Source organism: Lutra lutra, chromosome 2 (genome assembly GCF_902655055.1).
Source record: "Lutra lutra chromosome 2, mLutLut1.2, whole genome shotgun sequence".
Taxonomy (NCBI): domain Eukaryota; kingdom Metazoa; phylum Chordata; class Mammalia; order Carnivora; family Mustelidae; genus Lutra; species Lutra lutra.
Window position 1 is genome coordinate 96,193,050 of NC_062279.1, and position 17,718 is coordinate 96,210,767.

General features: G+C 37.5%; 1 protein-coding gene across 9 annotated transcripts in view; it reads left to right on the forward strand.

Annotated features, from left to right (window-relative positions):
- Positions 1-3,783: 3,783 nt before the first annotated feature.
- Positions 3,784-17,718, forward strand: part of PDLIM5 (PDZ and LIM domain 5) — a 208,998-nt gene continuing 195,063 nt past the window's right edge. For 2 of the 9 annotated variants that reach the window (XM_047718006.1, XM_047718008.1), the window contains exons 1-2: positions 3,785-3,919; positions 7,100-7,237. In XM_047718006.1, the coding sequence (XP_047573962.1) occupies positions 7,142-7,237 (96 nt within the window). In that variant the 5' untranslated portion in view covers positions 3,785-3,919; positions 7,100-7,141. The other 7 variants (XM_047718009.1, XM_047718010.1, XM_047718016.1 and 4 more) reach the window with 6 other exon arrangements.

Below are 17,718 nucleotides of genomic sequence, written 5' to 3' on the forward strand. Positions count from 1 at the left end.
TTGACTTAGAGTAATGAAGGAACTTTTTAAAGACCAGTACTTTACAGTTTATTGGGTGCAACCGTAAGAACTCGTCATAGCCAAGCCATCTTGTAATTAAAAATTTCTGTTATTTTTGAAGTACCGCAAGAGGATTCTGAGTCATACACTGGATAATAAAATGTTAGAGCAAACATTTATTCACTTGGGTAACTACTGTGTTTAGATGGAATTTTCTTAAAAACTCTTCCCGCTCAATTAATTTTTTGATCTACTTTTTTTTCTCTTGTGCACTAGTTATGATAAAGTGCAACTTTAAATGTAGTTTCCTTTGCGGTGAGTTCTTTTGCTTAGTCTGTAGAGTTAACAAGGCTAAGGACACTGGTCTGATTTCCCATTGGATCAGTTATCATCCTGCTAGTAGTCTGTAGTTGCAGACTGTCCTTCAAGTCATGGCCAACCATTTCATAAATGTTATTCATGGACAACACAGAGAAAAGGAGTCAGAATGTCTTGGGAGCAAGTCATTCTGAAACAAGTTAAGGCACGTCTTTCACCAGAAATGGTTCAGGATTTTTGTCATTTCTTATACAAGTTACATACATATTCATAATAATATACAAGTATTTAATCTCCATAATTTGTTGCATATTGCTTCTCTCTGGTTCCCAACAGTGTTAGGGGCTATAGTTTTTCATCTTCTTTCTCTAGTCTTTAAGCTGGATGGCTTAATTGAATTTACCAGAAGCAGGGTGTTGAGATGAAAAGAACTTGGTTTTGGAATCACATCTTGTGATTTACTCTGTCACTCATTAGTTGTGTGCTCTTGGTTAAATATCTTAATCTCCACGTTTCTGTTTCTTCTGGAAAAAAAAAATACCTACTTTATATGGTTGTAAGAATTTAAAAAGATTATATACATAAGTCACCAAGAACATAGTACACAGTGAATGCTCAAGTTCTCTACTTGTCTTTGTGATACATAAAAAAATGTAATCAGATTTGGAAAGCTTCATATGGCTACCATTGATTCAACATCTACTTGGTGTCAAGCATGCTGCCAGGTGCTTTATATATATTATCCCTATTCTTCACAATAACCTCAAAAAGTTATTCATAATTATTTTCCAAGGATGAGGGAACTGAGATAAGTTACTGTTGTCTGAGATGCATGGTTCTCACCTAAGCACATTATACAGTACGTTGGGGATGCAGGAATATTTCTAGGTAAGAGGTTTTTAAGCATTGTAGTTTAATAATTACCTAGAGTAGGGGAGAGAGTGTTTTTTAAAAAGGCAGTTTCCTGGGACCCCCCTGCAAGGATCCTGGGTCTGGGTAAGTCCCAGAAAAATGCAATTTTAACAAGCTGCCTATGTGACTTTGATGTAGCTGGGTTTTTTGGAGGACTCTTGGATAAATGTATCTGGATCATACTTTAATTTGGCTTTTTAAATTTTCACTTCCCTTTAAACTGCAAGAGGAGAAGGAGAATTCAAAGGCAAGCTAGCATATATGGACTAAAATTTGAATATGCTAAGTAAGCAACACTCCTCTTACTCTCAACTCTTCAAGGTGCTTACCCTCTGGTGAAATCTCTATATACTACCTGCAATTCTTTTTTTTTTTTTTTTTTTTTAAAGATTTTATTTATTTATTTGACACAGAGAGAGAGATCACAAGTAGGCAGAGAGTCAGGCAGAGAGAGAGGGGGAAGCAGGCTCCCTGACAAGCAGAGAGCCCGATGCGGGGCTCGATCCCAGGACCCTGAGATCATGACCTGAGCCGAAGGCAGCAGCCTAATCCACTGAGCCACCCAGGCGCCCCACTACCTGCAATTCTTGATGTCTTTATTAACCCTGTTTAACTGGGTTCTTTTTAACTGTATCAGCAGCAAACATGAAGGGGAGTAGAGATGGGATCCTTACAGGGTAACTCTAGCCATTGCCCTGCAGAACCGTCACAAACTGATCTCTTGCAACCTCCATTTTCTTAACTACAAATAGGGATGACATTCGTCTTACAAAGTTTTTGTAAGGATGGCCCCACTGCCTGGCACTTGGTAGGTACTTATAAATGTCACTGTTATTATTTATTCAATTTTGAGGTGAGGTGTCAAACATGATAATTAAACTGTTCCAAGGGCACCTGGCTGGCTCTGTTGGTGGAACACAGGAATCTTGATCTCAAGGCTGTGGGTTCCTGCCCCACGGTGAGTGCCGAGATTACTTAAAAAAATAAAATCTTAAAAAAAAAAAAAAAAAAGTACTCCCCCAAACCAGCTTTCACACTAGGAAACTTTTCCTTCCAACATAATCTTTCAGAGAATGTGATGCATGCTATGGAGCAGAGCCATCCAATGAAAATATGGTACTAGTAGGGACACCTGGGTGGCTCAGTTGGTTAAGCAGCTGCCTTCGGCTCAGGTCATGATCCCGGCGTCCTGGGATCGAGTCCTGCATCGGGCTCCTTGCTTGGCGGGGAGCCTGCTTCTCCCTCTGCCTCTGCCTGCCATTCTGTCTGCCTGTGCTTGCTCTCTCTCCCTCTCTCTCTGACAAATAAATAAATTAAAAAAAAAAAAAAAGAAAATATGGTACTAGTCAAATGGTAATTTTAAATATCTGATTATGCACATGCAAAAGAAAACGGATGAAATCAATTTTAAGAATATATTTTATTCAGATATAAAAATTTTATCATTCCAACATGTAATCAATATAAAATTATTAATGATGTATTTTAATCAAAATTTTCATATCAAGACTGCAAGTTAGAAGGCTTTTTGAACTTCTATGCCATCTCAATTTAGGTATTAACTTTTCAATGGTGAAGGGAAATGTCATACGTTAAATTTGTCTTAGGTATAATTAAGTTTTGTTTAACACAGTGTTGTCTTTAACACAAATCTTACCCTGCTTCAGTTTTAAAATGTCAATTAAAATTATATAAAACAGAAAATTCAGGCCTTTGTCATGTAGCCATATTTCAAATGTTCAATTCCCACACGTGGCTTAGTGGCTACCGTTTTGGTTGGAGCAGTATTGGACCTTCTCCTCTAGAAGGTTGTTGTACATCAAGGGAATTCATGGACCCCGTGAAGTTCATCCTTGCTTTATATGCCCTTTGGTTAAAAATTGTCCTTTTCACTTCTTATAACCTAATTCACAGTTTTAAAAAGTCAACAAATTACTTTCCATATATTCACTGCACATCGTTTAAGTTTGTTTATGAGTAAAATCCTCTGGCTAAATCCAGCAACTTTACAGAAACTGAAAAGTGTGCTACTGATTTGTTGGACTTACAAAATAAAGAGGATATACTGGTTGAACGGCTTTTGGCCCTTGCTCTCTATCCCTGTCTTCTGGAATGATCACAGAGCTTAACTTCTAGTTATTAGGGTTACCGATTTTCACCTTCCTGACAAGCAAACTTCAGGGTCTGCACTTCTTTGGGCACGGAAAGCTCTCTCCAAAACACAGGCAGTAGTCGCTGAACTTGCATAGCTAGGGATTTATCCAAAGCCCTCTTCTATTTTTAGCCAGAACAACTGCTTGCCAATTCAAAGTTTCTGGAGAGAGAAATGCGTCCATTACAAAACAGACACGCGGAGCGTACCTCTGCCAGGTACTGCTCGAAATCCCCTGACTACCCCCACCGAAACTCGGTAGCTCCATTGTTTTCCAGCACTGGCTTCAGCTCGCCTAAGCAAGCCCGCGCGCCAGACTCTAGCGTACCCTACTCCGCCCGTCTGGGGCAGCCCGGCCGGGCCGGGGGCGTGGCCGGGAGCGGAGCGGGGGCGGAGGGGGGAGCGTGTCTCCGCCTGGGGGCGGGGTCGGAGAGTGCAAGGAGGCGGAAGTTCCCCGGGCGGTGGGGACGGCGCACGCATCTCGAATCACTTGTCAGCGCTAGTCGGAGGCGGAGGCAGTGCCGCGCCGCAGTGGAGGTGAGTGACCGCCGGTCGGGGATGCGCAGCTCCTCTATCCCGAAGGGAAGAGAGGGGGAAGCGGTCTCCCTGCGCCCGGTGCGCGGAGGGAAGCCCAGCTGGGAGCAGGAGGGGGCGCGCTTAGCGCGGGGACGGCTCCTCAGGTGCTTTTCGGAGCGGCTGAGGTGAGAGTGCCGCGTGGGAAGAGGAGCTCCCGGGAAAGGGCGGCGCGGGAGTGGGCACAAGGCCAGAGGGCGAGCGCTGGAAGTTCCTGGAGCTCGGGTCGGCCGGGACGAGTGTGGCGGAGGCAGGGTCGTAGATCTCTGGCGCACCCCCGCAGCGACCCGCCGGCCAGCCAGCTACCGAGAGTCGCCGGGCGTCGCTGGGCACCTACTTTGGCGTCTGGGTACACCCACCTCCTGCAGGGGTGTAGGGAGTGAGACTAAACGGGAAAGGCTTGTTGCTGTTTTTTGTTTGCTTTCGCGCTGAGAAGTGTTTATTTCCTTCCAGGTACTTAAAATTGCGTACCTGTTTGGGGAAACAGCCGGGCGACCAGAAATAAAGCTTGTTTAAAAAAAAAATCTGTCATAATCGCCAGATTTATTAATACTTGAGTACTTGTTGGGGCTTTTGTAAGACTGTGCGTTCAGTGCATTTGACAGTAAGTGGAAAAAGGAAGGGCGTCTGGACAGGGCAGAGCTAGGAAAGAAAATTCGTGGCTGCGTCGGCAGGGTAGGTCTAGGGTGTGATCGCCAGATCCTATCCCAAGTCCGCCTTCCTGACGGTGAGGACGTCGGACCTGCCAGCCACGGAAATAGCCGGCTCCGGAGCCTTATTTGGCAAACAGGGCTAGGCGTAAACCTCTGCTGGAAAATTTCTTGTCGACTGCTTTCATCATGTGCCTGTGGCTTTAGTTCCTCAGCTCTATCCCCATTATCTCTGAATTTGGGGAAAAAGAGAATCTAAAGATACTGCTCGTTAATTTCAGGCCCTTCTTGTCACTTTGGGTTCTCCTTTTCCCCTTCTCATTCACCGAAGAAGCCGGCATAGAAGCGTGGGAAATACCAAGCTTCCTTCTCAAATATTAAAGCGAAGACATTGTTTAGACTTTCCCTAAGAGAAAACCCCAAACTGTACGGGAAAGTCCAACATTTTCTTCGTGTTTGAAAGCAGAATAGGCTGCTCACTATTTCCTCCCTGCTTAGTATTTTAGGAGGAGCTTGGGCACTAATAACCAGATGGGGGAGACCTGGAAAAAGCCAATAATAGTATTACACATTCCATAGGGATCAGAATGTTTTAAGGCAAATGAAGCTAACAGAGAGAATACTAGAAACGACACTGGTTCTGTAGTGTGGCTGTGACCTTGCCAGTAAATTTTAATAAATGAAGTCAAGTTATGAAGGGAATTCCCAAGTAAAGGGAAGTTGTATGTACATGGTTTGATATATAAATTGCATACATTTTCTTGTAGGAAACAGTGGGTCCAGAAGAAGTTGAGCCTAACTTTCACATTGTTCTCTTGATACAAGTTAAAGATTAAAAAAGGAGGGGGCAGGCTTCCTGTGAAATATCTGTTGGCTTTACACTCTTCTGATTTGTATTATAAATGCCAACGTCAAAACAGTCTTTCTTTACTAGTTCTATGAAAATCTTTTATTACAGCGGGAAAGCAGTTAAATTATGTGTGACTCTTAATTATCTTATTATGTGTTGTTCATGTGTATCTAACAGTTTGACTTCTGGCATGGCCATTGGGTCTTTTTAGTGCGCTGTGTGTATTATATCAGTACTGAATGTATTAGCCATGCCTGTGGAAAGCTCATTTCATTTCTGGGTAGGTACTGTACAGATTTTTCACTGGTTTAATTTTTCTTTAAGGACCAGACTTGAAAGTTTTGCCTCATTTTCCCCTTATGAGAAGATGTAATCTGTTTGTTTTTAATATTCCCAATGGTTCACATACCTACATGTATCAATATTAATTTGGTGTAATGGGATCAAAGTTTTGAATGGTTAAAAAAATGGAAAAATATTTTAAGACTGGTAATACAAGGTGGTGATTTAGTCTAACAGCACAGATTTTCCAAGGAAGTGTGTCTTCAACAGTTTTTTAAAAAATGTGATTTAAAATGATTAAATTATACATCCACTATATTTTTAACATTTTAAACGGCAAAATAATATTGTTTCTTAGTATTACATTTTAAAAAATATCAATTTCTCCCAATTTCGCCCACTACACATAACCATCATACCAACCAACACCAAACTCAAAGTCACACTTTTTTTAAAAATCCTATAGAAGTAAAACCATGAGAGTCATTATGAGTGCACTTAGAGCAAAACAAAAAAGAGCACTGAAGTGCTGCTGCCTTTCTAAAGCTCCAGTTCCCTTTCATGCATTGACCTTCTATTTCTACCCCATTTAGTCAGTCTCGTTCACTGTGTGGTTAATGCTCATTCTTTACTTTGCTTTATGTGATGTGTGTATAAAATAAGAAGCAAGTTCTCACTGAAATATCACTGTGCTGCTAGAGTATTGCCTATCATTGTCTGTCTAAAGGAAAAGTAAATATTGCTCTAAGTGTTGAAAATACCATGTCCTTATAAGAGGAAATACAAATTGTTTATGATTGGAGAGAATAGTTTTGTGCATTAAAAAACACTTTAAAGAATTTTGCATGTGGAAAGCATGAGTGAGAGTCTACAGATTTGCAGTCCTTTTCATATCAGAGAGTAGCTTTGAATTTAAGGACTCTTACTAACTGCAGGCTAAAGAATGCATGCGGTAGAGGGGAGGGGAAAATCATTTTGAATTAAACCTGAAATAAAATCTTATTCTTTCTCCTATGTGTAATGAAGTGTTGTAAAGTACTTTGAGTTAAAGTCTGTATGCAAGAAGCCACAAATTATACCGTCGCAAGTTATAGAACTGATCAAATGTCTAGAAATAGATTCTGATGCGGAATTTTTAGACCATGGAAGTTGGCATCAGTTTAGAAATTGTGTATTAGCTCATAGATTCCTATTCCTGAAAAGACTGTAATGAGAACTTAATGTAGACTTCTCCTCAGTATCTTCTCATACCCCTGAAACAAAATACTGAACATAATTTAGTTGAGTTTATATTAAGTACAATTAAATAGGTAATGGGGCTTCAAATAAACATTTTGTTAACCATCTAATTTTCTTTCACAGTTTCTTTCATTTTCTGAGATTGGACTTTGAGCTATCAGAGCCATGAGCAACTACAGTGTGTCCTTGGTTGGCCCAGCTCCTTGGGGTTTCCGGCTGCAAGGTGGCAAGGATTTCAACATGCCTCTGACAATCTCTAGTGTAAGCAAACTTCACAGATTTTATTACAGATGTTCATTCAATGCTTAGTCCTGGAAACTTCAGCTGAGTTGTTGAATTCTCTGGATAACCTGTACTCATTACAATTGCTTATGGGATTTAATCTCGGAAAACTTAGTTATGTATAATAAAAGATGTGGAGGGGAGGTAATTTAGCAAGGATAATTGATTTCAGTTGAGCTTATTTTCAGTCTCCCCCATCTTATTAATAAGGAAATGGAAAGCATTTAACTAGGGGGTAGACTTCAAATATTTGAACTGTCACTAATATGGGGAATCTTAACCTTAGTTTCTTTATATGTAATATTAGAAGGCTGCACAATGGGATTTTCATTGTTTCTTTCAGCTCCAGAAGCTGTTAATTAAAAACTGTTGATCAATATCAAATAAAATGACTGTTTTGGGTGTTACTTCCTCCACTCACTTTCTGGTGAAGGTGATAGTCAACAGTAGAATTGCCAGAGACTACTTGTATTTGAAGAGGGATTGAGGGCTTGGATCTCCTAGATAGTCAGCTTATAAATAATTGAGATTTTGTTGTTTACTATATTATTGATTTAGTTTGAATGTATTCTGTGTATACAATTTAAGGATTTATTTTCATGATGATGATGGTGTTTTTTTGAGGCATGACATATGTCAAGTACCATTTCTGCTTGCTACTAATTGCTTGTATAATGTTCCAGAGGGCTTTTTTTTTTTGTAGTCAAATAAATAGGAATATCCACTCCCCTTTTACTTATATGGTAGCTTGTTATACACACTGCTCCATGTCTTTTTTTCACAATAGTTTATCATGGAGAACTTTCCCTAAAGGTTTTTGTTTTTGTTTTAAACAACTATGTAGAATTCTCTTGTAGGGAAGTAACATACATTTAACCAGTCCCCTATGGAAAGGCATTTATATTGTTTCTAGTATTGTTATTTCAAAGAGTGCTGTGGTGGATACCATCTATGCATAATTTTTTATGTGTATGTATAACACAGTTGACTCTTGAACAACACAGATTTGAACTGTGTAGGTCCACTTACACAGGGATTTCTTTTCCAATAAATATATATACAATTCTGTAAATGTATTTTCTCTTCCTTCTGATTTTCATTTTTCTTTTTAATATTGATTTTTTTATTTTAGAGAGAGTGAGAGAGAGAGAGCACAGGCAGGCTTGGGGAGGGGCAGAGGGAAAGGGAGAGAATCTCAAGCACACTTGAGTGCGGAGCCTGCTGCAGGGCTTGATCTCAAGACCCTGACATCATGACCTGAGCCAAATTCAAGGGTCAGATGCTTAACCAAACCACCCAAGCACTCCCTTATGATTTTCTTAATATTTTTTTTCTAGCTTACTGTATTATAAAAGTAAAGTATATATAATATGAAAATATGTGTTAATAGATTCTTTGTTATCGGTAAAGTTTTCAGTGAACAGTAGGCTATTAGTATAGTTAAATTTTGGAGGGAGTCAAAAGTTATATGTAGATTTTTGACTGTATAGTGCAGTCAGTACCCCAACCCCATGGTGTTTAAGAGTCAACTGTTTATGTTTGTGTGTATACACACACATATATATGGACACACACACACACACACATATATATATATATATATATAATTTCGATAGGCTGTGTCAATTTATACTTTTGTGCAATGCACAAGAATACATATTACATTATATACATTATATATATTAAGAATACATATTACTCCCCACCCCCAACAGCCTTGCGAGCAAACTTTTGGATTTTTGCCAAGTGTTTAAGTGCATCATCTCATTTAATTCTCCTGTCAATCTGTGAAATAGTGGTACCGTACCCATTGTACAAAACTGTGCTATGAGCTCGCATGGCTGGTGTGGAAGAGCTGGCTTTCAAGGATTTATGTTATGCTGCTTCCCTAATGATAAATTTTATCTATATATTGTTTCTTTAATTAGGTGGTTTCTCTAATCAGGAGTTTCGGAGGCTGTTCTTTTAATTATATGTGTGTGTGTGTGTGTGTGTGTATACACATACACTACTTCTTATAATATATATACACACAACTTGATTTTGAAAGATTAAGTTTGTAACGTGTGAAAATAGCTAAAATACAGCTAATCCCAATTTACTAATGGAGTTTTCCTTGTTTCTTGTCTGTGGATTTTTTAAACAGTTTATTTTATTTTATTTTTTAAACAGTTAACTTTAATTTACCACCAATTTTTGTCTTGATTCCAGTTAATCAGATTTTACAAGGAAATACATATATGTAATCCAGCCTTTAAGTTTTAAGACTTCATGGTTGGATGAAATTTTAAATGGAAAGCATCCATGTGAAAATGTGTCTTATGATTTATTCCTGTTTGAGCAAGGCAATTTTTTTCTTTTCCTGAAGATCTCTTATGAGGAAAAGAATGATACCTTACTATTGTCTTGTTTTTATGTTCTGTTAACATTATTTATGTTAAGTTTGAATATCTTACTTTATAAATAATGGACTATAGAAGCTATTGTTTAGTTTAAAATGCATCCAGTTTTGGTAGGGAAGAAGTCCAGAAACAAATTGACACCTAATGAAACAAACTAAATCATCACTGTGTGGTTTGGTAGTAGAAATGCAAATGTGATGTGTAAGTTTTGTGGTAACATGCCTTTAAAAGAGTTTTCTGTGCTTTAGTTTCCTGGCAGACAATTTGAGGCCTAGCTCCATGTTGTGATGCTGATAAAACAGAACACTGTGTACATACATATGTGCCCTCCCTTGGCACAGAAGAAATACTTTCCTTGTGTAGACAGAGTGCTAATTAAAGGATTTTGAACATACTGATTAAAAGAGACTATGGTAACAAAGCTGCTGAGTTATTTCTGTTCTCTTACAAAAGTCTCTGCCATCTCCTGTGACCTTTTTGGGCCTTGTGCAGTGGGGCATGCAATTCATTCTGGACTGGAGAGGATGGGAAGGGGAGGGGAGGAGAGAAGGGAATGTTGGCTCAACTGTGCTGCTAGGCTGTTGGCTTTCATTGTAGTTACTTTTAACCCCTTGTGTGGTTTAGTTCAAACATGCCTATAACATTGCCTAATAAAGATGTGTGCCTAATAACTAATTTATATTGTTGTAATAAGATTAGTAATGTTACACCTCATCTTACTTAGTTCTCTAGTTATATTTATTCCGCCTTAATTATGTAAAATTATTGGGAGATATTTCTGTGGTCACTAAATTATTTAATTAATTGTGTCAAAAAGTAATTAAAACTTGACAGCATGCCTTAAGACATTAATTTAGTGCTTCTCATATTAATGATAGGTATGAAATTCTTAGCAAGGTCGGGTACATTGTATTCTCTTAGCTCTTATTTTTTACAACAATGATATTATAATATTAAGAAGAAAAAATATTTTGAGACTTGCAATATCAAATGCCCTGTAATTATGGGTAACGTAGGAGTTATTTTTTTTACTTAGAGTCTACTGGAATTGAAAAAAAAAAAATCACAAGTTTGTGCTTAGCTGGGAAGCTGCATATTTATGTTTAGAGTCCAAAAGCATACAGTTTTTCCTCTGTTCATTTGTTGCTATGTCCAGCTCCATAGGGCTATTTACATTCCCTTATAACATTGGAACCCTCTGATAGCAAATGTATTTGTGATAAGTAGACCATTGGCTGGGACCTGAACATTCTGTTTTCCTGAGATTTTGTTGTTTTTAGCATGTGAATGTGCTGGGTGTGACTTTGTGTATTAAAGAATGCAAACTATACTTTTTTTCTTGCCAACTATACAATATTTAACATTTCACATAGATTTTCCCATTATCTATAGTGTACAAGTTTTGCCTTCTTTTTTAGTAGGTGGGTTTCTAAGACAAGATTGTCTTAGATCCTTTTAAAAGCATCCTCACATTACTGTGACTATATAATCACATGTCATTGTCTTCAGTTTCCTATTCTTAAAATGGAGTGCCGGCTACAACAGTTTGTAGGCTGCCTTTTTATGACCCTGTATTTATGGAATTGCCTTGAAGCCATGGAATGTGGGGATGGGTTTCTTTGTAGCAGTGTGGGTTATTGGTCTTTGCCAGTATATTTTATAAGAAGAAATAGGAGATTTCTTGCACAATTCAAGGCCATATTTTGGCAAGTTGATGTTCCTCACGATGGAATTACAGGAAGGATGATATATTTGTGAATAACATCTTTTAAGTATGGCATCTTAAGGTTGCAATACTCTGTTTTGTGTTTTCTGATTTATGATATTAGAGTTTTTTTCCTTAAATGTAGTATTTGAATTTCCTGAAGATGAGCTCCCAATTCTCCATAAAACATCTACATTGTTTCTTTAGCAGATAAGAATGAGGTCAAATATTTTAATACAAATTAATATTAATACAAATAATGATTTTGATTTTCAAGAGTTAGGAGAGGATTAGTTGTTACCAACTCAGACAAGATTTTAGTTGGATTTTAAAAGCAAAGGAAATTTACTACTTTCTGGAGTATGGAGCTCGGCTTGGGAGTATAAGACAGAACGGAGAAAAGACAGCTGTGAAACATTTTGCCAAGAATTCATTTATTCAGAATTATAGGAATACTTCCTAGAAACCATTAAAGAAGGTATAAAATATTGGGGGGTAAAAAGGTTGGGGAGAAAAGAATTAAGTGTCGTACTAGACATTGTTATAAGACCTATCACAAGACAGTATTTGGTGAAATTACAAGATACAGATAAGTGTTTCTCAGTTTCAGTGGGCTTTTTTGTGGGGTTGGCTTCCTGCAGGAGAAATTAATTGAAATGATCCTTGAAGGATGAAATTTTAATACCTCAAAGTCAACATTTCTCTGTGTTGGTTTCCAGTGGAAAGTGAAGATGAAGACTTTTCTTGCCATTGCTTGACTTTGAGCAAAGCTGTGAATATATTTGAGTGATTCTCCAGACAGGCCAGCTGCAGAGTTTCCCTCCTAGAGGAGGATAGAAAGAGACTTTCAGTCCTCTCAAGCTGAAATGGGAGAACCATCCTACCTTGAATAAATGGGCCCATTGTTAATTTTAAGCTGTTGAGTATTTTCTTTTACAGTCCCTTCCAACTACTCTGTCATTATGCCAAGTTGGAAAGTTAAGGATTTAGTTTGTATAACTACATAATGTATATTTCACATGTATGTTCATCTTCTGCTTTTAAAATATTAATTACCTTTTTTGTGGGGCACAGAGACCTGCTTTTTTTTGTAAGTGGTTTTCTGTCATTGTGGTTACAAGGTAAAGAATCTCAAGATAATTCGGAAGATGTTTTTCTGGATTGTTATTTGTAAATAAATGAAAAATCTTATCAGTGTGTTTTGTTGTAAATTAGTAGTTCTAGAAAAGGGGAGCTTGATTTTCAGATTTTAATGAATGTTGGGCATTTTGGAAAGTTATCTGTTAAAATAAGAGAAATTTTACTGTCTGTGGGCCTTCTGTATGTGATGGAGAAAATAATAGGGAGATTGGGTGACGTAAGAATAACACATTATTTTGCTTTATTTGTTTAGTGAGAGAGAAAGAGTATGCATGTGTGGGGATGGGGGTAGGGTGTGGAAAGAGCAGAGGGAGAGAGAATCTTAAGCAGGCTCCATGCCCAGCCCGCTGTGGAGCCAGATGCTAGGGTTGATCTCATAACCCTGAGATCACAACCTGAGCCAAAATCAAGAGTTGGGTGCTTATCGGACTGAGCCACCCAGGTGTTCCAAGAATAACATTTTAAACCCACATAAAGGATATTTTTACATAACTTGTTCACCTACTTACAATTAGTATAATATCTACTCAAACTGAGAATATTGAAGACTGTGGACTTCAGTTATTTTTGACAACTTTCAGGAAGAGCTTTTCTTTATGATGGTTGTTGGTCAGGTTGCAGTGTGAATATACAGTTAACCAGTTGTCTTTGTCCAAAATACCCTCTTTGCAGTAGTTCCTACCCAGAGTCCCAGATAACATAAGATCAGTTGTGGCCTTTTCTCCCATTGACTACACGGGGGAAAATATCTGATAGGAGTTAGTTCTTCTAGAAACAAACATTGCTCTGGACGAAGAAGGTGTTGTTTCTTTGGTGTCTTGTAAGGGTTAATTCTGTTTCAGTTTTAGTAGGTGAGACTCTAGGCCTTTATTTAAATTTTGGGATACAGAAATATTGACTCTATAATATAAAATGTGAAAGAATAAGACCCTAGCATGTGAAATACTAATATATGCATACATTTGCAAATAAAGGACATAAGGGAATGAAAAAAGCAATTAGCTTAAGCAGTTAAGGAGCAGTGACCATGGTGACCATTAACTTAGGTATTCTAGGTGCAGAGCCACTCCATAGCCCTGTTGGGAATTCAGGTTTGGTTTTTAAATTATGAAGTGGGAAAATCACTTTTTTTTCACAGATATTCTGTTTTTATTCAGTGGGTTTGTTTTTTTGTTTTGTTTTGTTTTTGGTAATAAGATATTTATGAAAAGACACAAGAGACAGTATTGAATGAGTGTTTAAAGTTAGGTAGTTAGGTTTGGAAGAATTTTTTTTTTTTTTAAGATTTTATTTACAGACAGAGAGCACAGGTAGGCAGGGAGGCAGGCAGAGAGAGAGAGGGGGAGGCAGGCTCCCTGCTGAGCAGAGAGCCTGATGTGGGGCTCGATCCCAGGACCCTGAGATCATGACCTGAGTGGAAGGCAGAGGCTTTAACCCACTGAGCCACCCAGGTGCCACTGGAAGAATTTTTTACAATATTATGAAATCATATGTTCACTTCCCTGTCATTCCCCACCTTATTTTTTTTTTCTTGTTTTATGTAAGTATAGTTATCTACCCTACTGTAAATAACTCTTTTTTTTTTTTTTTTAAACATCTGATGTTGTGCCCATTTTGTGTGATGATTACTGGAACAAAGTCCATCAACCTCTTTGGCATTTAGTACTTGAAGCCAATCTAGATAGTTATAACATGTGACCCTGATAGGCCTACATGGAGGAGATTAAAATGGACTGGGAAAGTTAACAGGAAGGAATGGAAAGGAGCACATTAGATGGAAGGAGAAAAGAGGCAATTTTAAAAAGGCCACAATGGGAGCACTTATTTACTGGGTCACATTTGTTACTCAGTCTTCTTAACCTTTCACCCTTCCCACTTTTAAAGTTTGGTTAATTTATATTTCTTTTTAGGTAATACATTCATATAGTTTGAAATTCCAGAGGTACAACAGCATATAAAGGAGAGTCTCCTGTTGTCCTGCCTTTCATTTAGTTTTCCTGGAAGCAACCAGTTAGCAGTTTCTTGTGTATAATTTCAGAGATGATCTGTACAGATACATGTATATACATATATATATATATCCTTATCACCCTCCTTTTCAACTCAAACAGCATCCTTAAAAACTATACTTTTTGGGGGCATTTTGTTTTCTTCACTTAACCCCTAATCAGTAAATACATCTTCATTCTTTTTGTATAGCTGCATTGATTGGATTTATCATAATTTATTCAACTGGTTTTACTGACACTGCAGTGTATTTCTTGCATTTATATATATGGCATATATATGAATGTATCTGTCAGATAAATTCCTAGAAATGGAATTGCTGAGTCAAAGGGGTAGATATATTTATAATTTTGATTGATATTGCCAACTATCTCTATAAGACACTCCTACCCACAGTATAAGAATACTGGTTTCCTCATACCTGTGCTAGCACACATTTCAACAGACTTTGATCTTTTCTGATCAGATGGGCCTATTTCTACTTTTCTACTTTTTATAGCTCTTAATCACAAGTAGTCTACCAAGGATTTTCTGTTTTTAAGTGGATCATTATTTTTCATTTTGCATGAGAACATATGAAATAAAAATGTGCTGCTCTTCTATAAATGATACCATTAATTTCCAGGGATGATGTTCTTTGAATTTTTTCATAAGGAGTTTTGATTAATAGTTACCCTCTATCATTTATTTCCTAATTCTTTTTTAAAAAATGTATTTCCTATTTTTAAGTAGATTTCCTTTCAGTGTTAACATATTACTTCCAGTTACATATGAAAGATTTTGTTTGTTTTTTGTTGAACAGTTTTTGGCATATTGCCTCGTCTTAGACTTTCTGAAAAATTTAAGCAAATCACATTTAATAGAGTCATGGTTGTTACTTTTGGAGTTTCTCCTGGAGCCTGATACATTGTGGGATTTCAAATATTCTCTAGCTCACTTTAAATGATGTGACAAGGAGACCATTATGAGCTGTTCACTGTGGCCCTGGGACATAGTAAAATTCACCCCTAGAAAACTCACTGTTTTCATTATCAACCTTTTATTAGCCAGTGGAGCTTAACTGAAGTGTTACGTTTTCAATAACATAGTAAATCAGACATTGTGAAGGCATACTAGCATGAGGCATAATGTATTTCTTCATTTTACCCTGGTTTGAGCAGCAGAGTATGTGTGTTAGTAACCTTGGTGACAAAAAGAGTAAGGATGCCAGGGATGTTTGTGTTTATGTGGTTAAAGGGGATGTGGAATTTCCCTTTCATGTGTTGCTGTAATTTTTTTTTTTTTTTAAGATTTTATTTATTTGAGAGAGCACTAGCAGGGTTGAGAGGGAGAAGCAGGTTCCCCGCAAGAAGAGATCATGACCTGAGCCAAAGGCAGATGCCTAACAGACTGAGCCACCCAGGTGTCCCTTAAATTTTTAAATATGGGAAGTGGGGCGCCTAGCTGGCTCAGTTGGAGCATGCAACTCCTGATGGGGTTTGGGGGTTTGAGCCACAAGTTGGGTGTAGAGATTACTTAAAAATAAAATATTTTTTTAAAAGATTTTATTTATTTATTTATGAGAGAGAGAGAGAGAGAGAGCGAGCGTGCGAGCGCGCGCGCGTACGCGTGAATATGGTTGCCGGGAGGACAGAGGGAGAAGCAGACTCCCTGCTGAGCCGGGAACTAGATGTGGGGCTCTGCCTCAGGACCCTGGGGTCATGACCTGAGCTGATGGCAGAAGCTTAACTGACTGAGACACCCAGAAGGTTTTAAAACCTTAAAAAAATATATGATGAGAAGAGTTTGGAACTTGCTAAGAATTTGCACCATTTGTTATTTGAATTCTATGATTTATTAAACATTTTTTTTTGTTCCAGGATCCAAAAATTGATTTAACAATGGCCGTTGTTCTTCATAATTGTTTTGGTTAAATTTTGGTTTACTAAAATTTTATTTTAATGACATTGACTGTTGAATGCCATTTACCATTTGTTCTATCAGGGATTTAAGGGTTATGATTTGGTTCTGTTGAGGATGCAATAATTAGCCTATGTATTTCATAAATGATTTCTGAGATTTTAACTTTTATAGATAATAAAATTTAAAAATTTAGTAGCCAGAGGAGGTTGTGGATATGTTCTGAAAGTATTTTTCTTCTTGAGAAAAGGTAGTGGGGGATAAATGTCCTTTAGAAAACAAATGCTCTGTCCCTTAACTAGGAATCTTTAAAGATGTTCTGGAGAAAGAAGTTCATACATATGTACAAGTATTATTACACATGTAATTTTCATGATTTTGGACATTTTCTTGACATAACTCTATGCTACTAACTTCTAAATTGTCTACAAATAGTTCTTCTGATCTTTTCATAGTAGGCATTTCTGTTTATATGAACCTCTCCATTCTGGAAGATTCTGGTTATTGGTATTCAATTCTCAGAGTGATAATTGATATTTTAGTAGACACAGGTGTTTCCAAACTTTATCATTGGCTTATCCCCTTGTAGTTTGGTTCTTTATACTCAGGCTGGCAGTTTGCCCAGGTAGAAATTCTAAAATGCTGCATTTAACACATTACTGTCCTATTTAAGAACAGTTAAGGGCTTCCTGTTATCTGTTGAATTATTGCTTGACTCCTCTGTCTGGCATTCTGGCTACATATAAATGGGTCCACTTAAAACAATTGAGCTTATGGTCCAAAATGCCCATTTTGAACCGTAAAGTCCTTGGTCTCTTAATTTTTTGTGCTTACTACCTTTGTTTCTTCTAACCTTTAATCCTCTAACCATCCTTCAAGGCACATTCATGTACCAAGTGCTCTTTTAAATTTTTGACTACTCCAACTTGCTTGGGTCTCCTTTCTTTCCTATATTAAACAATAAAAATAATGATGTAAATAAGCTCACATTTATTGAGCTCTTGTTATTGTCTAGGCCCTACTCTAATTGTTTTGCACATGTTCCATTATTTAATTCTCATTAACGATCCTCTGAGAAAGTACGATTTTAAAAGGAAGAAAAGTTACATTACATGCCCAGAGTTAAACAGCCAGTAATTGATTAGGCTTAGGATTTGAAACCAGTCAAATTGAGTAGTAATAATGCTTTTAGCTAGTATGCTCGATTTTCTGGGAATAGATGACAGTTTTCACTCCTGACAATCAAGTTTCTGTATTTCTTCTTTTCTTTCTTTCTTTAAAACATTTTAAGTAATGTCTGCACCCAA